Here is a 22,012-nt window from a genome sequence, read left to right as displayed (position 1 = left end):
TATTAATAATATAATAATATAATAAAAATAATATAATAATATAATAATAATAATAATAATAAAATAATATAATAATATAATAATAGAAATATTAAAATAATAATAATAATATAATAATAATATATGAATATTATTATTATTAATAATAATATAATAGTAATATAATAATGACAATAATATAATAATAATAATATAATAATAATATAATAATAATATAATAATAATAATATAATAAAATAATAATAATATAATAATAAGATAATAATAATATAATAATAATATAACAATAATAGTAATAATAATAATAATAATAATAATAATAATAATAATAATAATAATAATAGAATTGACATAATAATAATAAATGCTGGAGTCCCTCAGGGGTCCATCATGGGCCCAACTCTTTTCCTGATCTACATTAATGATCTTCCAAATCACATCCTTACATTATTCGTAGACATTTTTGCTGACGACACTATCATCTATGGTAGCACATCTAAGACAGTAAACGACCAAGTTCTCTCCAATTCTCTCTCCTCTGATCTTGATCACGTTGTATAATGGGGAAAGGAGTGGCTGGTTACTTTTAATGCATCTAAAACCAAGCTTCTATCTTTACATCATCAATTTTCTGATCCCCATCTGGAATCAATTAAAATGAATGGCTCTCCTCTTGGGGAGGCCTCAAGTTTTGACAAGCTTCTGGGCTTGACCTTTACTCCTGATCTTAAATGGAATACGTACATCAAATCTGTTGCCAAGGCTGCTGGAAAAATGGTCGGATCCTTCTATCGATCCAGTAGATATCTCACTGCTGATGCAATTCTCTATCTATATAAGAGCCAGATACGTCCAAGGATGGAATACTGTTGCCACATCTGGGCAGGAGCTGCTAGAAAAGACTTGTCCTGCCTTGATAGGGTTCAAAATAGACTTCGTGGCCTGGTGGGAGATGTCCTTTTCTCTTCGCTGCAACCTCTTTCTCACAGAAGAGATGTTGCGAGTTTGTCTCTGCTTTATCGTTATTTTCATGGAAAGTGTTCGACTGAGCTTCAATCTATGGTCCCCCCTCGCCAAACTTTCACAAGAAACACTAGACTAGCTGAAAACAGTATCAATAATTTTCCCCACTCTTTATCTGTGCCTAAACCTAAACGTAGATTCCATGATCAAAGCTTCTTTCTTAGAACTGCACGCCTGTGGAATTGTCTTCCGTTTTCCTGCTTTCCAGCTGTCTATAATATGGTTGTCTTCAAGTCCAACGTGAACAAGTTTCTGATGAGCCGTTCCACTTAAGTTAACAAATTTACCGAACTTCCATTACTATTGATTACTATATTGTCCTTTTGACTACTGTACACTTTTTAACCCTTATCCTTGAGTGGCCTACCGGCCTTGATAAGTGGTGAGGCGCCTATGTAAAAAAGAAAAACATACAAAGAGGCATCTTTCAAGGAGACTCACTATCACCACTACTGTTCATCATAGCCATGATGCCCTTGAACAGTATTTTGAGAAAGTGCCAAGCAGGATACAAGTTCTCCGATACAGAAGAAAAAATGAACCACCTGATGTACATGGACGATCTGAAACTTTTGGAAGGACCGAAAAGGAGCTAGAGACACTAATGAACACTACCAGGATCTTCAGCCAAGATATACAAATGTAATTTGGAATGGAAAAGTGTGCACAACGTGTTATATGAAAGGGAAAACTGGAAACAACAGAAGGCATGGAACTACCCAACCAAACAGAAATGAGGGCACTAGGGAAACAAGACGACTATAAATACTTGGGAATTCTGGAAGCGGACACAATCAGAGCAACAGAAATGAAAGAGAAAATTGGAAAGGAATACCTCAGGAGAACAAGAAAACTCCTGGAAACGAAATTATATAGCAGAAACCTAATAAAAGGTATAAATACATGGGCAGTATCACTAGTAAGATACTCTGGACCGTTTATAGGGTGGACAAAAGAAGAACTGAGACAACTCGACCGGAAAACCAGGAAACACATGACCGTGCATAATGCACTACACCCAAAGGACGATATTGACAGACTCTATGTGAAAAGGGAGAGGACTGATCTGTATAGAAGACTGTGTGAAGGACACGAAAAAAGAACTAGAAACATACATAATGCAAAACACTGAATGGCAGCGAGAGACACTGAAAAAAAACAACAAAACAGAAAACAGAGAGACAAATGACAAAACGAGAAAAGAGAAATGGGAAGAGAAACAACTCCACGGAAGATGCATAAGAATGACAAAAGATGAGAATAATGAAAACACCTGGACATGGATGTGAAAAGGACATATAAACCGAGAAACTGAATCTCTAATAACTGCAGCACAAGATAACTCGATAAGAACCAACCATATCAAAGCAAGGATCGATAAAACACAAGAACCACCAAATGCAGACTCTGTGGACAAAGAGACGAAACGATAAACCATATAGTAAGTGAATGCAGCAAACTGGCCCCAAAAGAATACAAAAACAGGCATGACTAAGTGGGGAGGGTGGTACACTGGGAATTGTGCAAACGACTGCATTTTGAGCGTACAGACAAATGGTACAAGCATAAACCCGCAAGAGCACTCAAAAACGAGAACCACAAAATCCTATGGGACATGGACATACAGACGGACAAACCCATCCAAGCAAGAAGACCAGATGTCATAATAACAAGAAAGAAAAATCCTGTCAAATCGTAGACTTTGTAGTCCCAGCTGACATCAGGGTGAGTATGAAAGAAAAGGAGAAACGAAGCAAATACACAGAGCTAGCCAGAGAGTTAAAAGGGATTTGGATGATGAAGAAAATCAAAATAGTAGCGATAATAATAGGAGCACTAGGAACAATTCCGAAAAACTTTGAAAAAAGAATGTCAGAAATTGGAATCAGAAGAATAACTGCAAAAGTACAATGACTAACGATAATGAAAACGACTGAAATATTAAGGAAAACCCTTGAATGTGGAGAATAATACAAGAAGACAATATAACGAATAAGCGTTACAGGGAATGAAGAACACCGAAGCTGCATATCTACAAGTTCTACACCCCCATCATGCATCCACCCCATTGTTTCATCACCGTTGCCCCCAATAAAAAAGTGATACCAAAGAGCTGAGAAGGGTCAAGAAGGACTGAAAGACTGAGGAGAGAGCACTAGCCAGACCTTGGCTGGACAAGCGCAAAGAGAACTGGGACCTTGGGGAGGCTGAGTGCCACTCAAATTCCAGTATAAACCAATGGCCAATGCCAGCGAGAAATCAATGGTAAGAGGCTGTTGGGATGATGCAAATTCATTTCCAAATGCTATCGAAGGAGGTGGAGAGAGCTGGACGTCTGGGGAGACTTGTTGTCACTCAGCTTCCAGAGAACACCACAGGTTTCTAATCAGATCGTTTGTTGACGTGTGAAAGCTCCATGTGAGCCAATAACAATACTATAACATCGTATGTTATTATTATTATACTTTTCTTACATCAAAACAGGTCTAATGTGATATGTACTTGTTTTATATGAAATTTGTCACACAGTGTTATATCATATATAACTCAACTAAAACCAAGTTATATCATATATAATATAGAGCTAAAACCAAGTTAATGTAATAAAATATCTCGTTGGTATTTATTAGTATTTATCCAGTAATGTTCACTACTTTTTGTAGAGTTTACTACTACTACTACTACTACTACTACTACTACTACTACTACTACTACTAATAATAATAATAATAATAATAATAATAATTTGTATAAAGTGGGTATTCAATGGTTGTACAAATGCAATCATCTTTTGATCCAAGATCTCATCCATGCAGTGAGTTCTGGGATCAAAACTGATTAAAAGTGGACATAACTGTTCAATTTCCATGTTGTTGAGTGTTTTGGAATCATTGTAATATATTTTAGCCAATCTGTTTTTTGTGTTCTTCTTTTTCAATTGATTTTCGTTTATGTCTCTTTTTTGCAGACTGCAGACAGCACAACAAGAATTAGATGCTGTCATGGAGACTCTGAGAGATAAGCAACAGAAATTGGCTGATGTCGAGGACCAAATTGCTCAACTGCAGGAAACATATGACAACAGTTTGGCTGAGAAGCAGTCGTTGGAGAGAAACATTGCTCAAACGGCCGCTCGTCTCAAAAGAGCATCAAAACTTACCACAGCTCTCGCTGATGAACAAGGAAGATGGAAAGAAAATATTGGCGTAAGGATTTGATACAACTAGAAATGAGAACTGGTTATTTTTCAGATGATAAAAATAATAGAAATTAGAAATTATTTTCAACTTCTACTCAATATGAAAAAATTGCTCATCTGTTTATCTGCTATTAGAACTTATTAGTCCTATAAACCTGAAATTTAGTAGCAGTTATCTACACCTATTGCATATTCTTTGAACAAGAAGGCAGGTCAAATTTATCGTTTTCTTCTAAAGAGGTTTCCATTTTAACATATTTTTGACCTGATTGTCATGAAACCAAAGTTACATTACACACAAACGTGACTCTCCTAACATTTATTAAAATTCGTATAACAAACAATTGTAATAAATTATTTAAATTTTATCTTAATCATTGTATGATTCTATTTTGCTGCATAAAAACCTTCATTTCTAACTAGACAACTTTGGGATCTGTTTTATTGAAATGAGGTATAGGAGATCTGCCTTTCCAGATATTATTGTTATATATACTTTCCAGGTCAAATGAGATCTTGCATGATTGTCTTCATAGGGCGAATTCTCACTCTGGAATGAAAGTCTTATAACAAATGAAGAAAAGAAGAATATTTTCTAATTTGAAGAAGGACCATTTATTTAGATACTGGCATAATCCATTCTTCTGCTAATGATGGAGGATGTTCCAGGCTATGAACATCTAAGAAGTTTAGCCCTTAATTTATCATCGATCATAAGTCATTCTTTACATGGGCTGTTCACTTCAAATGAACTAGCCTACTTCTATCTCTCTCTGAACGATGCGATGTCAGGTCAACTTCTGGCTATGCAGGAAACATTTAAGTGTGTACTTGTCGACCCTGTGTATAAACGCCACATTTCGAACCTAAATCATCAGATGAGATCTCTACTATTTAACATTACTTGCCCTTTTTTGCGGATAAAGTTATTGTCGATCATTAGCAAGAAGTGATGGCTGGTCCATTCACAGATATCTTTGCACTAGCCAGAGATCTATCTTTCATCATCTTAAGCTTTGTACCACACGTTGCTGCAGTGGGAAATACCATCTTTGTGTTAAGTGCTGTAGAAGATCAGTAATCTGCTGAGCACAACGAGCACAGAGACTTATCCTTCCGTTCTATGGTCAGCTCCATAGAACATGTAGTGAGAAAGTGAAATCACCTGGTTCATTTTAGACAATGCCTGCACCCATTTCTTCTTTTGTATCAGACCTTTCAATGTATGAATGGATATTTCTTAACTTAATTAGATACTTCTCTCTACATGGATTTGAGGCCTCATTTTAATAGTTTGCTGACCTCATTTGGGGTCATGACCTTTGATAGAGAGAGACAAGGGATTGTGTGTCCAATGGATGCATGTAAGATTTGGAACTCTCAGCCTAGACAATCAATTTCAAATGGGAGCAGAGTTTAGCATCAACTTGGTTATAGAAACTGTTAAAGACATGACAACATTCGTTTCCAATCACCTGGATGGTCTGACTATTTTAGTCTTCGGTTATTATTTACTATTGAGAGATTGTATTTTGTATATCATATAGTGCTGGCATGCATGGAAGCTAGTCGAGGATGCCACAAATAAGCCATCTCAGAAAGATCCTGTGCCTTTAGCAATGAACATGTATGCAAAGGAAATCACCTGGTTGTACACTTTTATTTTAAGAGATGCCTTTACCAATTTCTTCTTTAGGTTTACATCTTTTCACATAAGAATATGTGATGCTTAGATCAATTAGATATCTTCATGGGTTCACAAAAAGATGTGCAGTTCACTTGTATCTCATATAAAGATCAAGTGTTAGTTCTAGGAAGAGATCTCTTAATTTCTTAGAACTTTAACTGAAGTAAAATGAAACAAACAAAAATAAATTCTAATGATTATAAAATTCGATTTAGAGGAAATCAAAAACTTGATACCAGTGAATTGCAAAACAAACAGTCGATTTTTCAATGAGTAACACAGAATATCTTGAATCAAGCTTTCCTTAACCATAAAACTAAGGATTATTAGCATATTTGTAAAATCCACTCATTTATCACAGTAGCTGAGATAAAAACAGTGAACATATTTTCATAATAAAAATGTAATAACTTTCTAATACATTAATCATGTGTATGCAAATCACATCGTAAGATCAACTAATTACATACACATATCGTTTCTCAAAAAGCATCTCATTAATGAACTATTTGTTTTTATTGTTTTATTGTTATGCAATGATTCATTTTAAGACAACACAGTTTTATTTATGAATAATTTTTTATATTGTCGTTAAATTCTCAGTCTGTTCGATGAAAACAGTCATTCTGGTTCATTTATTTCTGGTGTTGTGAATCTTGGTTTCCTCAATTTCTGCAAGTTGACATTAATGTGAAGGATTTTTCCTTTCCCAAAATGTTTAAAATGAAGTTTTAAGTCGGTGTAATTATTATTATTATTATTATTATTATTATTATTATTATTATTATTATTATTATTATTATTATTATTATTCAGATGTTTTGTTTTGTTTCTCCAGGAGTTCACAGCTCAGCTCGGCAACGTGATTGGTGATGTCTTTGTATCTGCTGCTTGCGTTGCATATTATGGCGCCTTTACAAGTGTTTACCGAAAAGAACTTGTAGATGCATGGATTGCTCATTGCGTTCAGCTTGAGATCCCTATTTCAGATGGACTGACCCTTGTCAAGGTGTTGGCTGATCCTTTTGAGATCAGACAATGGAACACGGATGGTCTTCCCAGGGATCAAGTATCCATTGAAAATGCAATTCTTGTAACAAAAGGTCACCGATGGCCACTAATGATTGACCCCCAAGAACAGGTAAAGAATCAAGATTATTTGTGTTAACACTTTCAATTAACTACCTCTTCAAATAACAAATAACAATATCTCCATATGGAGAATTATGTTTTGCAATAATTTCAAATAGAGACATATTTACAATTTTTGCCTGGAAGGAAAAGGTAAAAATAAGATTTGCAATATGAGGCTAAGTAATAAAAAACTAGTTAGCAAGGCATTTTTTCTTAAGAGAAAATCGTTTACAAGCCACTGTAAAACGGTAAATGATTTTTACGAATCGAAACGAATTTGCATATTTTGAATCTTAAGAAGAAAATACCAATAAAACTGATTATTATTTAAATGTTTATATTTTAAAAAAATATGTTTTTCATTGAGGCATTCTTTGTTGAATTTTATGTTGAGTTTTATGAAACGAAGAAAATTTGTTAAAAAAAAAATGAATTTCATTTCTTTACATTCAATTATATGTCAGTTATTTTATGGACTTAACCGATAATTTCCCTTAGTGATCCCAAATGGAATCGAGGAGAAAATTCAATCGTGTTTTTAGATATTATGAAACATGTAACCCTTATTGAAACTTATTGGAAAGTTCAAACTAATAACATGGCAATTTATATAACATACAAACAAACATTAATTTTTATATATGTAGAAGATGTAAGTTATATGTTATGGTGTGGATTAGTTGTGCTTAACTGGAGATGAGTCTCGTTTTGATTACTAGAAAATAGTGTATGTTTTACTTTAAGAATATAGGCATTATATTTGATAATACAACGTTCTGAAAAACTTCACAAAAATTGAAATCTAATAAACTACAAGAATATTTTTAGTATCTTTATGAAAGGCTTAACTAGAATTCAGTGTCAGTATTATAGCAATACTAAACAGACAATACAAAGAACCAAATGCTCATCCTATGCCAATTGAGATTAGTATACCAGTAAAAAGGATCACCATGCAAACTTCTGATTATCTATTTACTGCTGCTGCAGTATAATCAAAACAAAATAAGCAAAGATATTCAACTAAGAAATAATTTTCAGATCATTTTTTTACCTTGACTCATATTAAGAAAGATACAAATTGTAGCTTATGGCGGCACATTTTTTTGACCCCTGCAAATTATCAGCTGAAGTCTTAGGTAGATGATACATAGTATCACTCTCACTCTGTCTGTCTGTCTGTCTATGTGTCTGCTTATATATATATATATATATATATATATATATATATATATATATATATATCTTTTGTTGTCTTCTTTTTGTAAAATTTATTAATAATAACACACAATTATTTCGAGTTTATTAATGCTTTCAGGCGTTTTCTTTTTATACATAATAAATAATATCCCAAAACATCCGGTATAGAGGGAGGGAACAAATGTCCCAAATCTAACTGCTTTTTTTTGCAGCTAAAAAATAAAGAAAAAGATTTTATCAGCTTCTCCACTACATGTCTCTGACATGTCTTCTGTTTATGATGCAATATACTGGTTGAAAGCAAAATTTTTACTCTTTTAATTTCTAATGGAATTTTCCATTTCTGCTTAATCTATCTTTAATACCGTTTTTAACATTATTTTTACACATTCAATTTTGCTACATGCTAAAGTTATTTCACATCTTGCATGATTGGCAGAGTAAACATAACCATGGACTATGGAATCGCCTGTGCACGTTTAATTCCTATTAAATCTATTATGTTTAATTTACACACTAATACCATTAGGAAAGTTATGAGCCTTCAACGTTACCCTTTAATTATGGATAAAATAACAACTTGTTGTCAATTACTTGTAGACAATGGGTATTATATTTCAATAATTAATAACCACAAAATGGTTGATATAATGCTGTAAAACGGACAGAATCTACCAGACGTTCTGCACTCCAATTTTTAAATTCTTTGTTTTGTAGGCGAGTTGTTGGATCCGCAACAAAGAAATAAAAAATGGATTGCGCGTTATCAAACTAAGTGATAATCATCTTCTGCAAACACTGGAGAATTGCATTCGCATTGGAATTCCTGTTCTTATTGAAGATATTGGTGAAACCCTGGATCCGGCACTGGAACCAATTTTATTGAAACAAACTTTCATGCAGGTAAAAGGTTTCTGTTTACCATATTCTAACAAGTTCTGACTTTTATTCTGTACTAGAACAACCGTGATCCGTTGGGTCAGTATTTGTTGTAGTTATTATATAATAAACGAGAGAATACCCGTCCGGGGAAGGGTAAAATTAATTCCCTGAACAGAACGATTCACTTTTTTTTAGAATGCCAAATTAGACAAAGATTTACTGAAGATTAAATAGTTTTCTGGGAGGTGACGCAATTCGTTGGGCATTCATTTCAATAATAACAGTAAGAATAAAATAATATTGCTAGCAAAATCAAGATGAAGACATAAGTAGGGATCGTCTGGAAGAGACCATAAATGCTGTGTATGTTTCCGAGGGTATTATGCAGCTCAAGTGTGCACAGGTTCTTGGCACTAGTTGTTCAGATTTGGCCATAAACATAGCTCTGTCCAAAAACTCGAATCATAAAACTTACGTTCGTCCATGGAATGATTGTGTTATTCAGCAAAATGGACATATTCGTTGATTTCCGGGCAGTTGGACTCAAGGTGGGTTTTTAATGTGGGGAAAATCCAGTTCCGCAAAAAAGGGGAAAATTCCGAATAGGAACAAAAATAAAAATTGCCTTAATCATAAAACATTTCTCCTTCACTGACTGAGGACAGAAAAGGTGAAATGTAGCATCAAAACAGATACTACACTGTGAGTTGCATGGTGACGTTTATTAGCAATTGAAGCTTCTGATATAATATATAAAGTTACTACAAGTGAACTGACTGCAGATGCAAGTGCTGAAACAACTATTTCTGCTTGAATGAGAAAAGAATTAGGTTGTTCAAAGATCTTATTTCTTCATGTTTTATCCAGTGCATGGTAAATGCATTCGAAGATATCCGCTGTAGAATTGCCTAAGTCCATACCGTTGGTCAAAAAGAAGTTTAGCATTTACGATATGATCGATTAGATTTTGATTGATTGTTTTTGTTTAAAGATGTTATTATTTCTTGGTATACACAGCAAATAGACAATTTCATAATTTTTTGAAAATATATTTATTCAAACAACTAAATTGATTGACATTTTGAATGGGAAGAATGATGTCATGTTAAACGTATTTCTGTCACTCTTTAACTATTCATGTTTACTTGTTTTCCTATTCGCCCTTTTAAAGCACCACACTATGCCAGTTTATATTCAATAGCAAATTCAACACTGCCTATCCCTAAATCCCAACGGTGATTTCTTCAGGAAGGCCTTTTAGTTTTAATCTTTGTCCCCTTACTTAAAATGTTAAACATTTTACAGAGTCACTTTTAACAGTAACAATAAAATAAAACTAATAAAACATTATTGTTGATGTGTGTTAATTTGGCCCAAAGAAATTCTCTCAAATTTCCACTTAAAAAATCTTTATGGTCTTAAAACTTGTATTCCTTATAAAATATATTACTTATTAAATAAATAGTGAAATTATAATTAAATCGGTTTATTTGTAAAGTAGCCTCCTAATGGTAGCTCCATATTATAGATGGGTAAAAGAGGGCTTGGTAATACAGTGATAACACATATTATCTGAGAAGTTTCTGATTGTATACTCAGAAAAATTAGGTACATCTGTGTATTGCATATGCATGATTCGTTTATAAACTAATTAACCAATCATTATAAATTTTGAAACATGGCTATTCCGTGTAAGGATTTCAAATGTAAGATATATTTAGTTTAATTAAGCCTTTCCTGAAATTTTAGATACTTTTGATTTTTGTAAAATTTTAATCATATGTATTAGACACAAAATTAATTAATATTTCACAAATTTTTATTTTCTTGTAGTATTTTTAAAAGGATTTTAGGGAGTATAATATAGGCGCAACATCCCATTAGAAATGTTTCAGATTTGCATTTACAGTCATAAGAAATCAACCAAAAACGATTCCTTGAATTTCTATTTCTTCTGAAGACTTCTTAAGCTTTAAATTTGAGATATTTTCTCGAATGGACTAATCAAAATCATCGAATGGATTTTGAATTAAATTAGAATATGGGTTCTAATCATAATGTATCACAATATCTGAAAGTTTATTGTTGCAAGGGGGTATAGAAGTAGTGCAAATCTATACTGTCTTGGAAATGAATTCTTACCCTCCTTGGACGAGTATTAATCTAGTATATATATATATATATATATATATATATATATATATATATATATATATATGTATAAACAATTTAGGTCTCACCATACCAGAAAAGAATTCTGAAATTGGAAGGAACGTCTATACGTTGCACATTAAAACATTAAAAGAAAAAGAAAAAGAGAGGCCCTTGTATAAAGTATTCATTACTTCATTAAATATGAGAAACTTTTTTTTTTAAACGTTTCTTTAAACTAAAGAGTTCTTCTATAGAGTCTCTGTGGGTGGCCAGAGATTTTATACGTTTTTTATAATTACTTACACATTTTCACAAAGGATTTCTCTGGATAGCATGTATTAAATTTAAATATTTTAACAACTAGTAATTATATAGTATTCATAATTTCAAAACACATGAATTTGGAAAAGGAAGCTTAAAAAAGCTGATGTGTGTTTTAAGAATCCGTTTCTTTCTTTATTTCTGATGTTTATCAATTTAATTTACAGTGTTTTTTCTGTTCTTGTGGGCATTTAGAACATTTCGTTTCATGCAATAGTAAAATTTTAGGATAACAATAGTTTATTTACGAATTAATTAATTATTACTTATGATATTTTGCTTTTCTAAGTGACCATCTGGTGCTACCAGATCAAGCTGGCTGAAGATAGTGACCGCTTGACCTAAAATGCATCAAACATTGATGTTTTTTCCTTTTCTATTGAAAAATTTAACCATCTTCTGCAAAATCAAAAACAACTATTTTCTTCTACAAAACAACCAATACGAACACCATTGTAAAAGTGTCACCTGCTTCTGATAACATGAAGCACGCATGGAGTTATCTCCCCTGATACAGGAAGTAATCAGGTAGTGATCTCCCCTGATAGCTGTATATAGAGGACCGGGGGATGGTGAAGGATCTTAGCAACGAGCCGAGGACACATTTTCCCACTTTACAACCATGAATAAATATTTGAAGATCTAAAATAAAATCTTTTTTCCAAAATGACTAGATTCGGCATTAATAACTCTAAATGGATTGATATGCCATAAAATAAAAATAATTAAACCAAACTCCATGAATAAATATTCGAAGATATCAAGAATTCGAAGCATAATACCTTTTCCAGAATTACTGAATTTGGCATCAAATAACGCAAAAAAGGTTGATATGCCATAAAACAAAACAACTAAAACAACGGATCCAAGTGAATATATACTATAGATATGTTAAGTTCAACGTTGCTATTAAATGACCAACAAAAATGCCGTTCATGAGATCGGTAATAAAATTCACTACTCTGCTATCTGACCATATTTGCTGCAAAGAAACTTCACTCTATGCCTGCCTTGTCCATCAAGTTTTATTCATGAATAAACAACAATCTTTTTCATCACCATTCAAAGTCAATTATGATCATTACTGGACACTACCTAATAATCGTTAATAAGCTTTGAACAGCTTTAAACAGACAAACTTGTTGCTCAATTGCCGTCCAACCCAACAATCAGCAAAATCCCACTGCTTCACTGTTGAGCTCCTTAGATGCCGAAAGGCTTTCTACTTTAATAGCTTATTTTCTCAAACTAATCTCATTTTGAATTTACCAACTTTATCAACATGCAGAAAGTTAAATGTAATGTGAACAAGCATCTCGCTATACAATTACTCAAATTAGGATTTACTTACTTTACAGTAACCTCTTATGTCTCAGTGGAAGTGTGTCTTGTTTGGGATGAATATAGATAAAAAAAAATGAAAGAAAATGGCAAAGAATTGTTGTTCGGATGAACAGTAGTTTAAACAAGATGGGGTAACTCTTCTCACTTCAAAGAAACGATTTCTATTATATGAATCCTTGAACCCAACATAATAGTAATCATTTAATTCTGTGTTTGAGAAATGCAACTGCCATTTTGATTTATTTGAATCAATATTTTTGCAGGGTGGACGCTTAATGATTCACTTAGGTGATAGTGACATTGAATATGACAAAAATTTCCGATTGTACATGACCACCAAAATGTCCAACCCACATTACCTACCTGAGGTGTGTATTAAAGTGACAATCATAAACTTCACTGTTACCAAATCAGGACTTGAAGATCAAATCTTAAGGTGAGAAAATCATTTATAAAATCATTTCTTCATTTATCTCCAACACAATTTTTGATTGTTAATCCTCGCAAAAGACATTTTCATACTTGGCCTGGTGGTAGTTGCAAACGTGCTATCACTGTTGTATTGCATGGGAAGCGTTTAAAGAAGCTGCTGTCAATCCTTACATTTAGATACAATGCGTTTAACTTTTGTTTGCTCTACTGTTACAAATATTCTTTCAATTGTGTTTCATCAAAAACTTGGCAGAGATTAGAGATGCCTTGAATCTCAGGTGGTCCAGTACGCTAACTTTTTCATCATGTTTTAATATCCTGGCACTAGAGAGCATATTAGAGCAAGGAAGTTGTAGCTGATGTCTAACATTTGTACTGATCTGCATGAAGAGTAGGCATGAGACATCGCCCACCTCAGAGCCAAAATTGGATGAAGAAGAAGTAATGTAAGATTCGTCTTTGCCTGGCGTGTAGTTTCAAAATGAAAAAAATTACAAAATCATAGGTTCTAGCGAGGACTGAACTCACAACATAAGAGAAAAAAAATGATTGGTTATTGTACTGGAATAAGCATATTCGCCTCAAATTATCTGTATTCTTATTGGTTAAAAAGAATTAATTGAAAAATATTAATGCCGACATAGTTTGAGGTTTAAGTGTCTTTATGTTCTATCCTAAACTGGAACACATTAACAGATTCATCAAAACAATTTAGACAATTTTATTCATAAATTCACATTCGATATTTCAGCGAATTTTTTTTTACATTAAAATGAAATTATTGATTAAAATGAAATTATTGATTAAAATGAGTCATGTTCAAATGCACATGATATAATGAATAAATTAAAAGATTCTGCTAGTTTTACAATTAAAGATTTCTTATAGGTTTACTTGTATTAATGTGGTGATAAAATAATAATAATAATAATAATAATAATAATAATAATAATACTATTTCCAACAAAAATAATGAGATTCGATTTTGTTGTTCGCCGACTTAGCCAACAAAATGATGGAAGAAATTCAGTTATATTTGTGAAAACATTATTACGTAAGTTTAATTTGAAAATTTAGAAAACCTAACGATGTTATAATTTTTTTATTAAGTGAAACTTTTGTTGTAAAAACAACCTATTCATAGATAAAGGCTTAGTGTTTTTTACATATAATTTTCAATCAAAAATTTTGTCAAATATATGACCAAGTTTTTCTATTCAAAAGTCATGTCAACCACACAACCCATATCGATCAGACTTTACACCAACCGTTAGCAACACCGGGCGTATACATTTGTCTCTCCGCAAGCGACCTATCTCTTGGGTTAATACCACGAAACGAAATGGAGAAAAGTTTTAAAAAATTGTCTCTGAAGAAGTTGTTTTTAGGACAAAAGTCTCAGAAACAAAACAAAATATATGATTTTAATCAGTTAATAAAACTCATATGACATTTCTAAATTTTCAAATTCAACAAAAAGATTGTTGAAAAGGCATCAGTGTTTTGGGTTTATTCACATTTTTATGCATTTCTTGCCTTTATTTTGTGAAACTGTGTGCTCCTTTTTATGTAGTGATGTTGTACGCCTTGAAAGACCCGACTTGGAAGAACAACGAAACACATTAATTGTTCGTATCAATGCTGACAAAAATCAATTGAAAGCTATCGAAGATCGAATCCTTAAACTATTGTTTGAATCAGAAGGCAACATTTTGGATAACGAAGAACTTGTCAACATTCTTAATGAATCAAAGGTAAGCGACATCTTTTTTCTTTACATTCTTTTCAATGATTTTACTCATACCACAGGGGTTCATTAATTAAAAAATAAGTTTAACAAATGCATATAAGATTCCATAAATAATTAACAAGATACTTAAATATGAGAAAGTATCATTGTATATAAATGACTCATAGATATGTGAAGAAGGATAGAGAGCACATCGGCTGAAACGTAGTATAAATATAAATAGTAAAAGGACAATGGAAGAAAAATAACGTAAATCAGTAATCTATAATCCTAAAGACATAAAAGTCTTCATATTTGTTGATTTTATTAGAAAATAAACTGAAGTATTTTCTATGTCTGTGAATTTAAGTAAAAATAGTGCACATAAAAATAGCACACATTCTATAGACAGTTTTTTCTATGGGTTGAATAGAAAGTCAAAGTAGGGTTTGAATCTTTTTTCTTTAAACAAATCCCAAACATTTTTCCAATAACATGACCCATGAGTTTCTATTTAACCCATAAGAAACGTTCAGATGAAGTTGTGCTTTTTTCCAAGTTTTCTACTCATTCTATTTTTACCTGCGCCATTTTGACTTGATCAATGTTTTGGGTACATCTGAGGAGGTTTCGTACACATCATCTTTTCCTTTCAAACTAAAAAATTGACTTTGAAATCTTGTGCAGAACGATCTCTTCCCTTCCCCTTTCTCACATGTCGCTAGTCTTTTTTTTACTCTATTGTCATTTCCATAGGCGATGATTGACTGAGATTGAATCTATGGTTCCTCATAAGACATTAATAGCAAGAACTCGTCTATCTTGATAGATAGTGATTTTATTTTCTCTCTTCAAGTGCTTAGTACAAGGAGAAATTTCCATAAACAAACCTTCTCCACAAAGGTTTTCCATCTATAGAACATATGATCGCAAAACTCATGTTGATTACAACTTGGTCTTCAAATCCAATGTTAACAAAGTTTTGTTATGAATTGTCGCAGCAGTGAAACAATGTTTCAATATTTGTATTCCCAATATTTGTGTTGCCAAAGAAAAATAGTATTTCTCGACCATGTTGTTTTTAATTTAAATTAAATTAAGTTTTTTGGAAGTAAAAGTTAATTAAATAAAATAATTAACTGCAATAAGATTTAAATTTAATTTTGGGTGCATTCCTGTCTTTTTTTTTGTTTGACTATACGATTGTTCAGAATAAATACATAAAAATATGATTTATTTTTTAAAATTAATTATTTAAATGTTTATTAAAGTAAAAATGTTTATGCGTTACCTTCTTAGGCTATCTGGTCTCTAAAGTATACACAATCATTCTACGTTCAAGAATCATAATACCCAATTTTAACGTCAAACACTGTTGATTGTTTTCATGCCTAAAATGTAGATATTTTCCAAGCTTTTTACTTGGAAGTGTCTAAAAAATGAGAATCGCATGTTTTTAGTGAAAAGCTTTGAAATGTATTCATAAAAGTAATAGTTTTCAATAATTCAATTTTTTCATACCAGTAAATTTAACATAAAACAATGAGTAAATTTTAGCATACATTTAAGAGTAAATTTAACATAAATTTCTGAATAAGTTAAAATAAATTATAATTACATTAAACTCAATATTACGAGTAAATTTATATTATTACGAGAAAATTTTATATAAAATTAAGAGTAAATTTAGCATAAAATTATTGCACAAATTCAACATAAGACTATAACGAAATAAAACATAAAATTATTAGCATATTTAACATAAAATTTTGAATAATTTTGAATAATTTTATGAAAAATTTTGAAAAAATTTAAAATAAAATTATGTCAAAACTTAAAATAAAATTATGACTTAATTTAATATAAAATTGTGATTAAATTCACATAAGTTTCATATTTATTCAGGATCCTTAGAGAGAGAGAGAGAGGGAGAGAGAAAAAAAAGAAAAATAACAAATCTTTCATGAAAAACACCCGTCTAGCTGAATCCACTGTGAAAAAATTTCCCCACTCTTTATCTGTGCCTAAATCAAAACGTATATTCCATGAACAAAGCTTCTTTCTTAGAACTGCACGCGTGTGGAACTCTGTTCGGTCTGCCTGCTTCCCACCTGACTACAACCTGAATGTCTTCAAGTCCAACGTTAACAAATTCCTAATGAACCGCCCCTTAAGTAAACACTTCATTAAATCTCCACACTAACGTACTGTACTTGCAATAACCCTTATCCCTGAGTGCCTTCCGGGCCTTGATAAGTGGTGACCACCGTGTAAAAAAAAAAAAAAAAAAATTATGAATAAATTTTGAATTTCAATCAAGTCGATGACTTCAAATTTTAACATAAATTTTTGAGAATATTTAACATAAATTTCTGAGTAAGTTTAAGGTAAATTTATGAATAAATTTAACATGAATTATAAATAAATTTCAAAATTTTGAATAAATTTAACATAAAATTATTTAAATTTAATATATAATTATGAGTCAGTTTAGAATTTCAATCAGGAACTTTTTTAGTCCGTTAATAATGAGCTAAAGTTAGAGTCCGTTCACTTAGAATGAGTGTTTTATGCGAAATTGAAAGCTGAATGTGGTTAAATTTGTGCTAATTTTTGCATGAAATACTTTCACTTACTAATTTTTATTAATCTCAAAATGTGTCTGATGAGCTTTCTTAAATATTCCTTCAAATTCTAGGTAACTTCAGGAGTAATTAAACAACGCCTTGAAGAAACAGAAACCACAGAAATGAATATTTCTGCAGCTCGTGAAAAATATCGGCCTGTGGCTGCCCGTGGGTCAGTGATGTATTTTGTTGTAGCTGATATGGCAGAAGTTGACCCAATGTACCAATTTTCACTGAAATATTTCAAACAAGTGAGTTGCTACCTTTTTTCTTTATCATTTTGATTATGAATAATAATTAAAATCAATAGATATATTTCTCACCTAAGAATATGGCTGAAATATTTTTCTTTAAATTTTAAAAACCAAAATCTGAGCTGCTCTTTGAGACCTCTATGTTTACTCAATATAAAGCCATTTTATATTAACTGCATTCTTTGAAATATTGTAACAGAATACACATACATTTCAAAGATGGCACTAATGAAAGAACAAATATCTAACAGTTTATGGATTTTATATAAAGAAAATAAAGAAAACATTCTGTGACGATAAAGATTCAACTTAATGAATTTATGTGTTGTTGGTAAAGTACCAGAGGTGAAAATTGTATGCCTAGTAATTTTCATGCAAAATACATAGTCAAAGACTTGATCATGATAAAATCTGGCCATCTTGAAATCTTGTAGTCAAGTAATTAAATATTCTGCTTGGACGTCCTATCAGTTTTTTTCCCAGGAGCCTTAAACTTGAATGTTGTTTCTGCAATGGTTTTGCTGTTTGGGCGCAGTAGATATTTTCTTTTATTTTGTCTGAGATTGGCATAACATCATAATGGAGGTGAATATCAATACTTTGAATAAAGTCATCCGGTCAAACCTGAAATCCAACACAGCATCTTTGTCTTAATGATTGATAATTTTCTTTCTGCCTTCTTCACTGATGGCTAACACTCGAATCTGTTCAAAGCAATAGATTGTATAACAGACCGGTATATCTTAGAACTCTAGTTGATGAGTAATCTGTGAATTACAGAGAACAGACAATGATGCTAGTTTCTCGATTGCCAAATCTCCACAAAGATGTAGTCTTAGCTAGATGCATCGCAGCAGCATGTTGACTTTAGCAGCTATGATTTGACGAATGGTGTTGTAAACGGGATCTACAAGTAGGGTTAAGGTTGAATCACAGAAGAAATCTTTGACTCACACGATTTAACATATAATTTGTGTTTATTGCTTACTCAATATTGAATTGAATTTTTTGTTTTGTCTAATAATGTTTTATTTCTGAATATTATAAAAGCCTAAATATTTAGTTGGGAAATTATATTGACTTTTTTTCATTGATAATTAATTTAACCATTTTAAATTTATCAACATTAAATGTGCGTTTGTTTCTTCAAGATATGCGTTTCATGCGTATGCAAATGCTAATTACTGCCAATGTAAGATGTCGAACCCAGTTGTAAAATCACCTTTAACTCCGCAGCCTGGTATTCAACCTCCAGACCACCATTAATTAACATTGGAAAAAGATAATTTAAATTTTATGTCAAATTAGTGGTCACATACAGTAATAGCCATATAGTGCAAGTAGAACATCATTTTAAGCATAGATTGACGGTTTGTTTATAAATTCTCATAAAGGCGCAATCCTTGTTGAAAGAGGACTACGAAAATGTTTTTATTTTAAATATTTATTACTATATGTTATATAGCACATAATATATTATATCCTTCGTCTTCAGCTGTTTAATTATACAATTGAAACGAGTGAGAAGTGTGAAAACTTGCAGCAGCGATTGATCATCTGTTTGATGGAGACAACTCGTTTCATCTACAAAAATGTTTCAAGGTAAGTTGTCTTAGTAAAAACAATAAAGGCAGTTAATACCGTCTAGTCCACTATAAAATTCACATACGAAAAAAGAACAAATAAAAATTTATCCTATCAATTTCGACATATGAGGTTCCGCCACGAAAACTAAGTTGCTTGGAGATCTACACAGATGATTTGTTTATAGTGGTGAAGGCTTTGTGCAGAACCAACCACACTTTATGGTAGTACTGCTAACCTCCATCGGTGCCCCTCTCACCTTCCCCCTTGTTCCGTTCCTCTCTTTTTTCCGCCCTCCTCGCACCCCTGACCTCATTCACTCTTTCACTCTTTCATCCCAAAATAGCGAACATTTCTGTAAAAGTCTGAGGAAGCTACAGACGGCCATAAAAACGGCCGAGTAGCTGAAACAATAATGTAACTTAACAGAAAGATACGGTAATAAAAAATAAAACGCATATTTGCTGTACAACAGTTTTTATTAATTACCATCTCCACTAAACTACATATATTTTTATTAATTACCATCTCCATTAAACTATATATATATATATATATATATATATATATATATATATATATATATATATATATATATATATTATATATATATATGGCAATGTGATTGTGCCATATATATATATATATATATATATATATGCCATATATATATATATGTGTGCCATGTATATATATATATATATATATATATATATATATATAGATATAGATATAGATATAGATATATGGCACATTGACACACCGGTTATATATATATATATATATATATATATATATATATATATATATATATATATATATATATACATATATCAGGTTGATAAGAAAGCGTTTCTCATGCAGAAAGTTGTCGAGATGCTTGAAAAGTGGTAATCAGTAGGTGAGACAGACGTCTGGAGAGTATGTCGCATGAGGCAGAGTTTCGTAGTCCAATTCGTTCAACTTCTGTAGGGGCGGTTTAGCAACATGCGGTCGGGCATTGTGGTGGAGAAGAATTGAGTATTTTCTGTTGACTAATGCTAGGTGTTGTCGAAGTTTCTGATGCAGTTCATCAATTTGTTGACACCGTAATGGTTTCGCCTGCATTCAAAAAACTGTAATGAATGAGACCAGTCGCATTACCTTTTTTTGGTGCAACTCTAGTTTCAGGAAGTGTTGTGAAGCCTCATCGGCATCTAACTATTGAGCTGAGCATCGCCGGTTGTCGTAAAGAACTCATTTTTCATCGCAAGTCATAACCCGGTCTAGGAACGGGTCGTTTTTGTTGCATAAACGAAGAGAAGATGACACTTCATAACGACATTTCTTTTGGTTGTGGTTTAATTCGTGAGGCACTCATTTATCATGTTTTTTGTCTTTCCAATTTCTCTCAAGTGGCTGGAAATCATCGTATACGTTACGTCTAATTCAGAAGTAAGTTCTCGAACAGTTGTGTGTGGGTTGGTTTCAATTAAGGTTCTTAATTGATTGTTGTCAATATCCGATGGCTGACGACTATGCTCATCATTTTCAAGACTTTGCCGCTGCCACGTAATTTCTTACTCATCGTAGTGCTGTGCTTTCAGTAGTGGTTCCTGAGTCAAACGCTTCATTGATATCGTGAACTGTTTCAGCAACTTTTCGACCTAACTTGAATTGAAATAAGAAAATTGTGCGAATTTGCTTTTTCCATTTTGTATTCAACGTTCTGAAAAGAAGACCTAATTGTTTTAAAACGATTGTAATGTAATCGATAAACGCTCTTTTAAATAATATATACAAAGTAAATTTATTTGAAAATACATCATGACGAATTGGGTTGTAAGAAATCAAAAGTCACTTGTCAGGCGACGTAAAAAAGCTTATTTTGCAACCGAAGGCATATATACACATACTAGTCGTGTATACTAGTATTGCTTGATAGTGTATTTCTTCTTTTTATAATTATGCCTTTTTTTCCAAAATATGTTTTGTTTTAATGAAAATGGACTAATAATGTAATAATTATGTCACTTTTTAATATGACGACGATAATTCCAACTCAGAGAAAATCTTTTTATTAAGAAATTAAATCTTATTACATTTTATTCTTCTTAACAACACGCTGTAACGATCAACAAGAAAAAATTCACAAAGCAGAATCAAATATTGATTTTGTAGGAAGAAAATTTAAGCTAAATTGAATGTAACTGTTTAAACAACCTATACCTCATCTGATTCTCCTTTTATTCCACTATATTTAGTTAAGTCTATTATTATTATATACATATTAAGTCTAAGTTAATTTATAAATTGACGTGAACACTAGGTTACTTCAATTAAAAGTCAGATATGGACAAGTAAACCTATAATAATTACATCTTCCTCAAGTGAAGATGATACAAACAATAATACAACGAACTAAACCATGATTTCCGCATAGTATATGCAAGATCGGTAACG

The 22,012-nt window shown here is 31.9% G+C and overlaps 1 protein-coding gene across 1 annotated transcript in view; it reads left to right on the top strand.

Annotated features, from left to right (window-relative positions):
- The window catches only part of LOC145245981 (dynein axonemal heavy chain 6-like), a 632,504-nt gene that overhangs the window by 320,610 nt on the left and 289,882 nt on the right, over positions 1 to 22,012 (top strand). Inside the window, exons 58-64 of the mRNA XM_080107771.1 lie at positions 3,992 to 4,229; positions 6,748 to 7,050; positions 8,961 to 9,146; positions 13,208 to 13,380; positions 14,950 to 15,130; positions 17,804 to 17,983; positions 19,482 to 19,588. Coding sequence (XP_079963897.1) covers positions 3,992 to 4,229; positions 6,748 to 7,050; positions 8,961 to 9,146; positions 13,208 to 13,380; positions 14,950 to 15,130; positions 17,804 to 17,983; positions 19,482 to 19,588 — 1,368 coding nt within the window. The remainder of the gene's footprint in view (positions 1 to 3,991; positions 4,230 to 6,747; positions 7,051 to 8,960; positions 9,147 to 13,207; positions 13,381 to 14,949; positions 15,131 to 17,803; positions 17,984 to 19,481; positions 19,589 to 22,012) is intronic.

This window comes from Euprymna scolopes, chromosome 23 (genome assembly GCF_053919585.1).
Source record: "Euprymna scolopes isolate OS-2025 chromosome 23, ASM5391958v1, whole genome shotgun sequence".
NCBI lineage: Eukaryota > Metazoa > Mollusca > Cephalopoda > Sepiida > Sepiolidae > Euprymna > Euprymna scolopes.
Note: the sequence above shows the minus strand (reverse complement) of the source record. Positions and strands in the feature narration are given on the sequence as shown.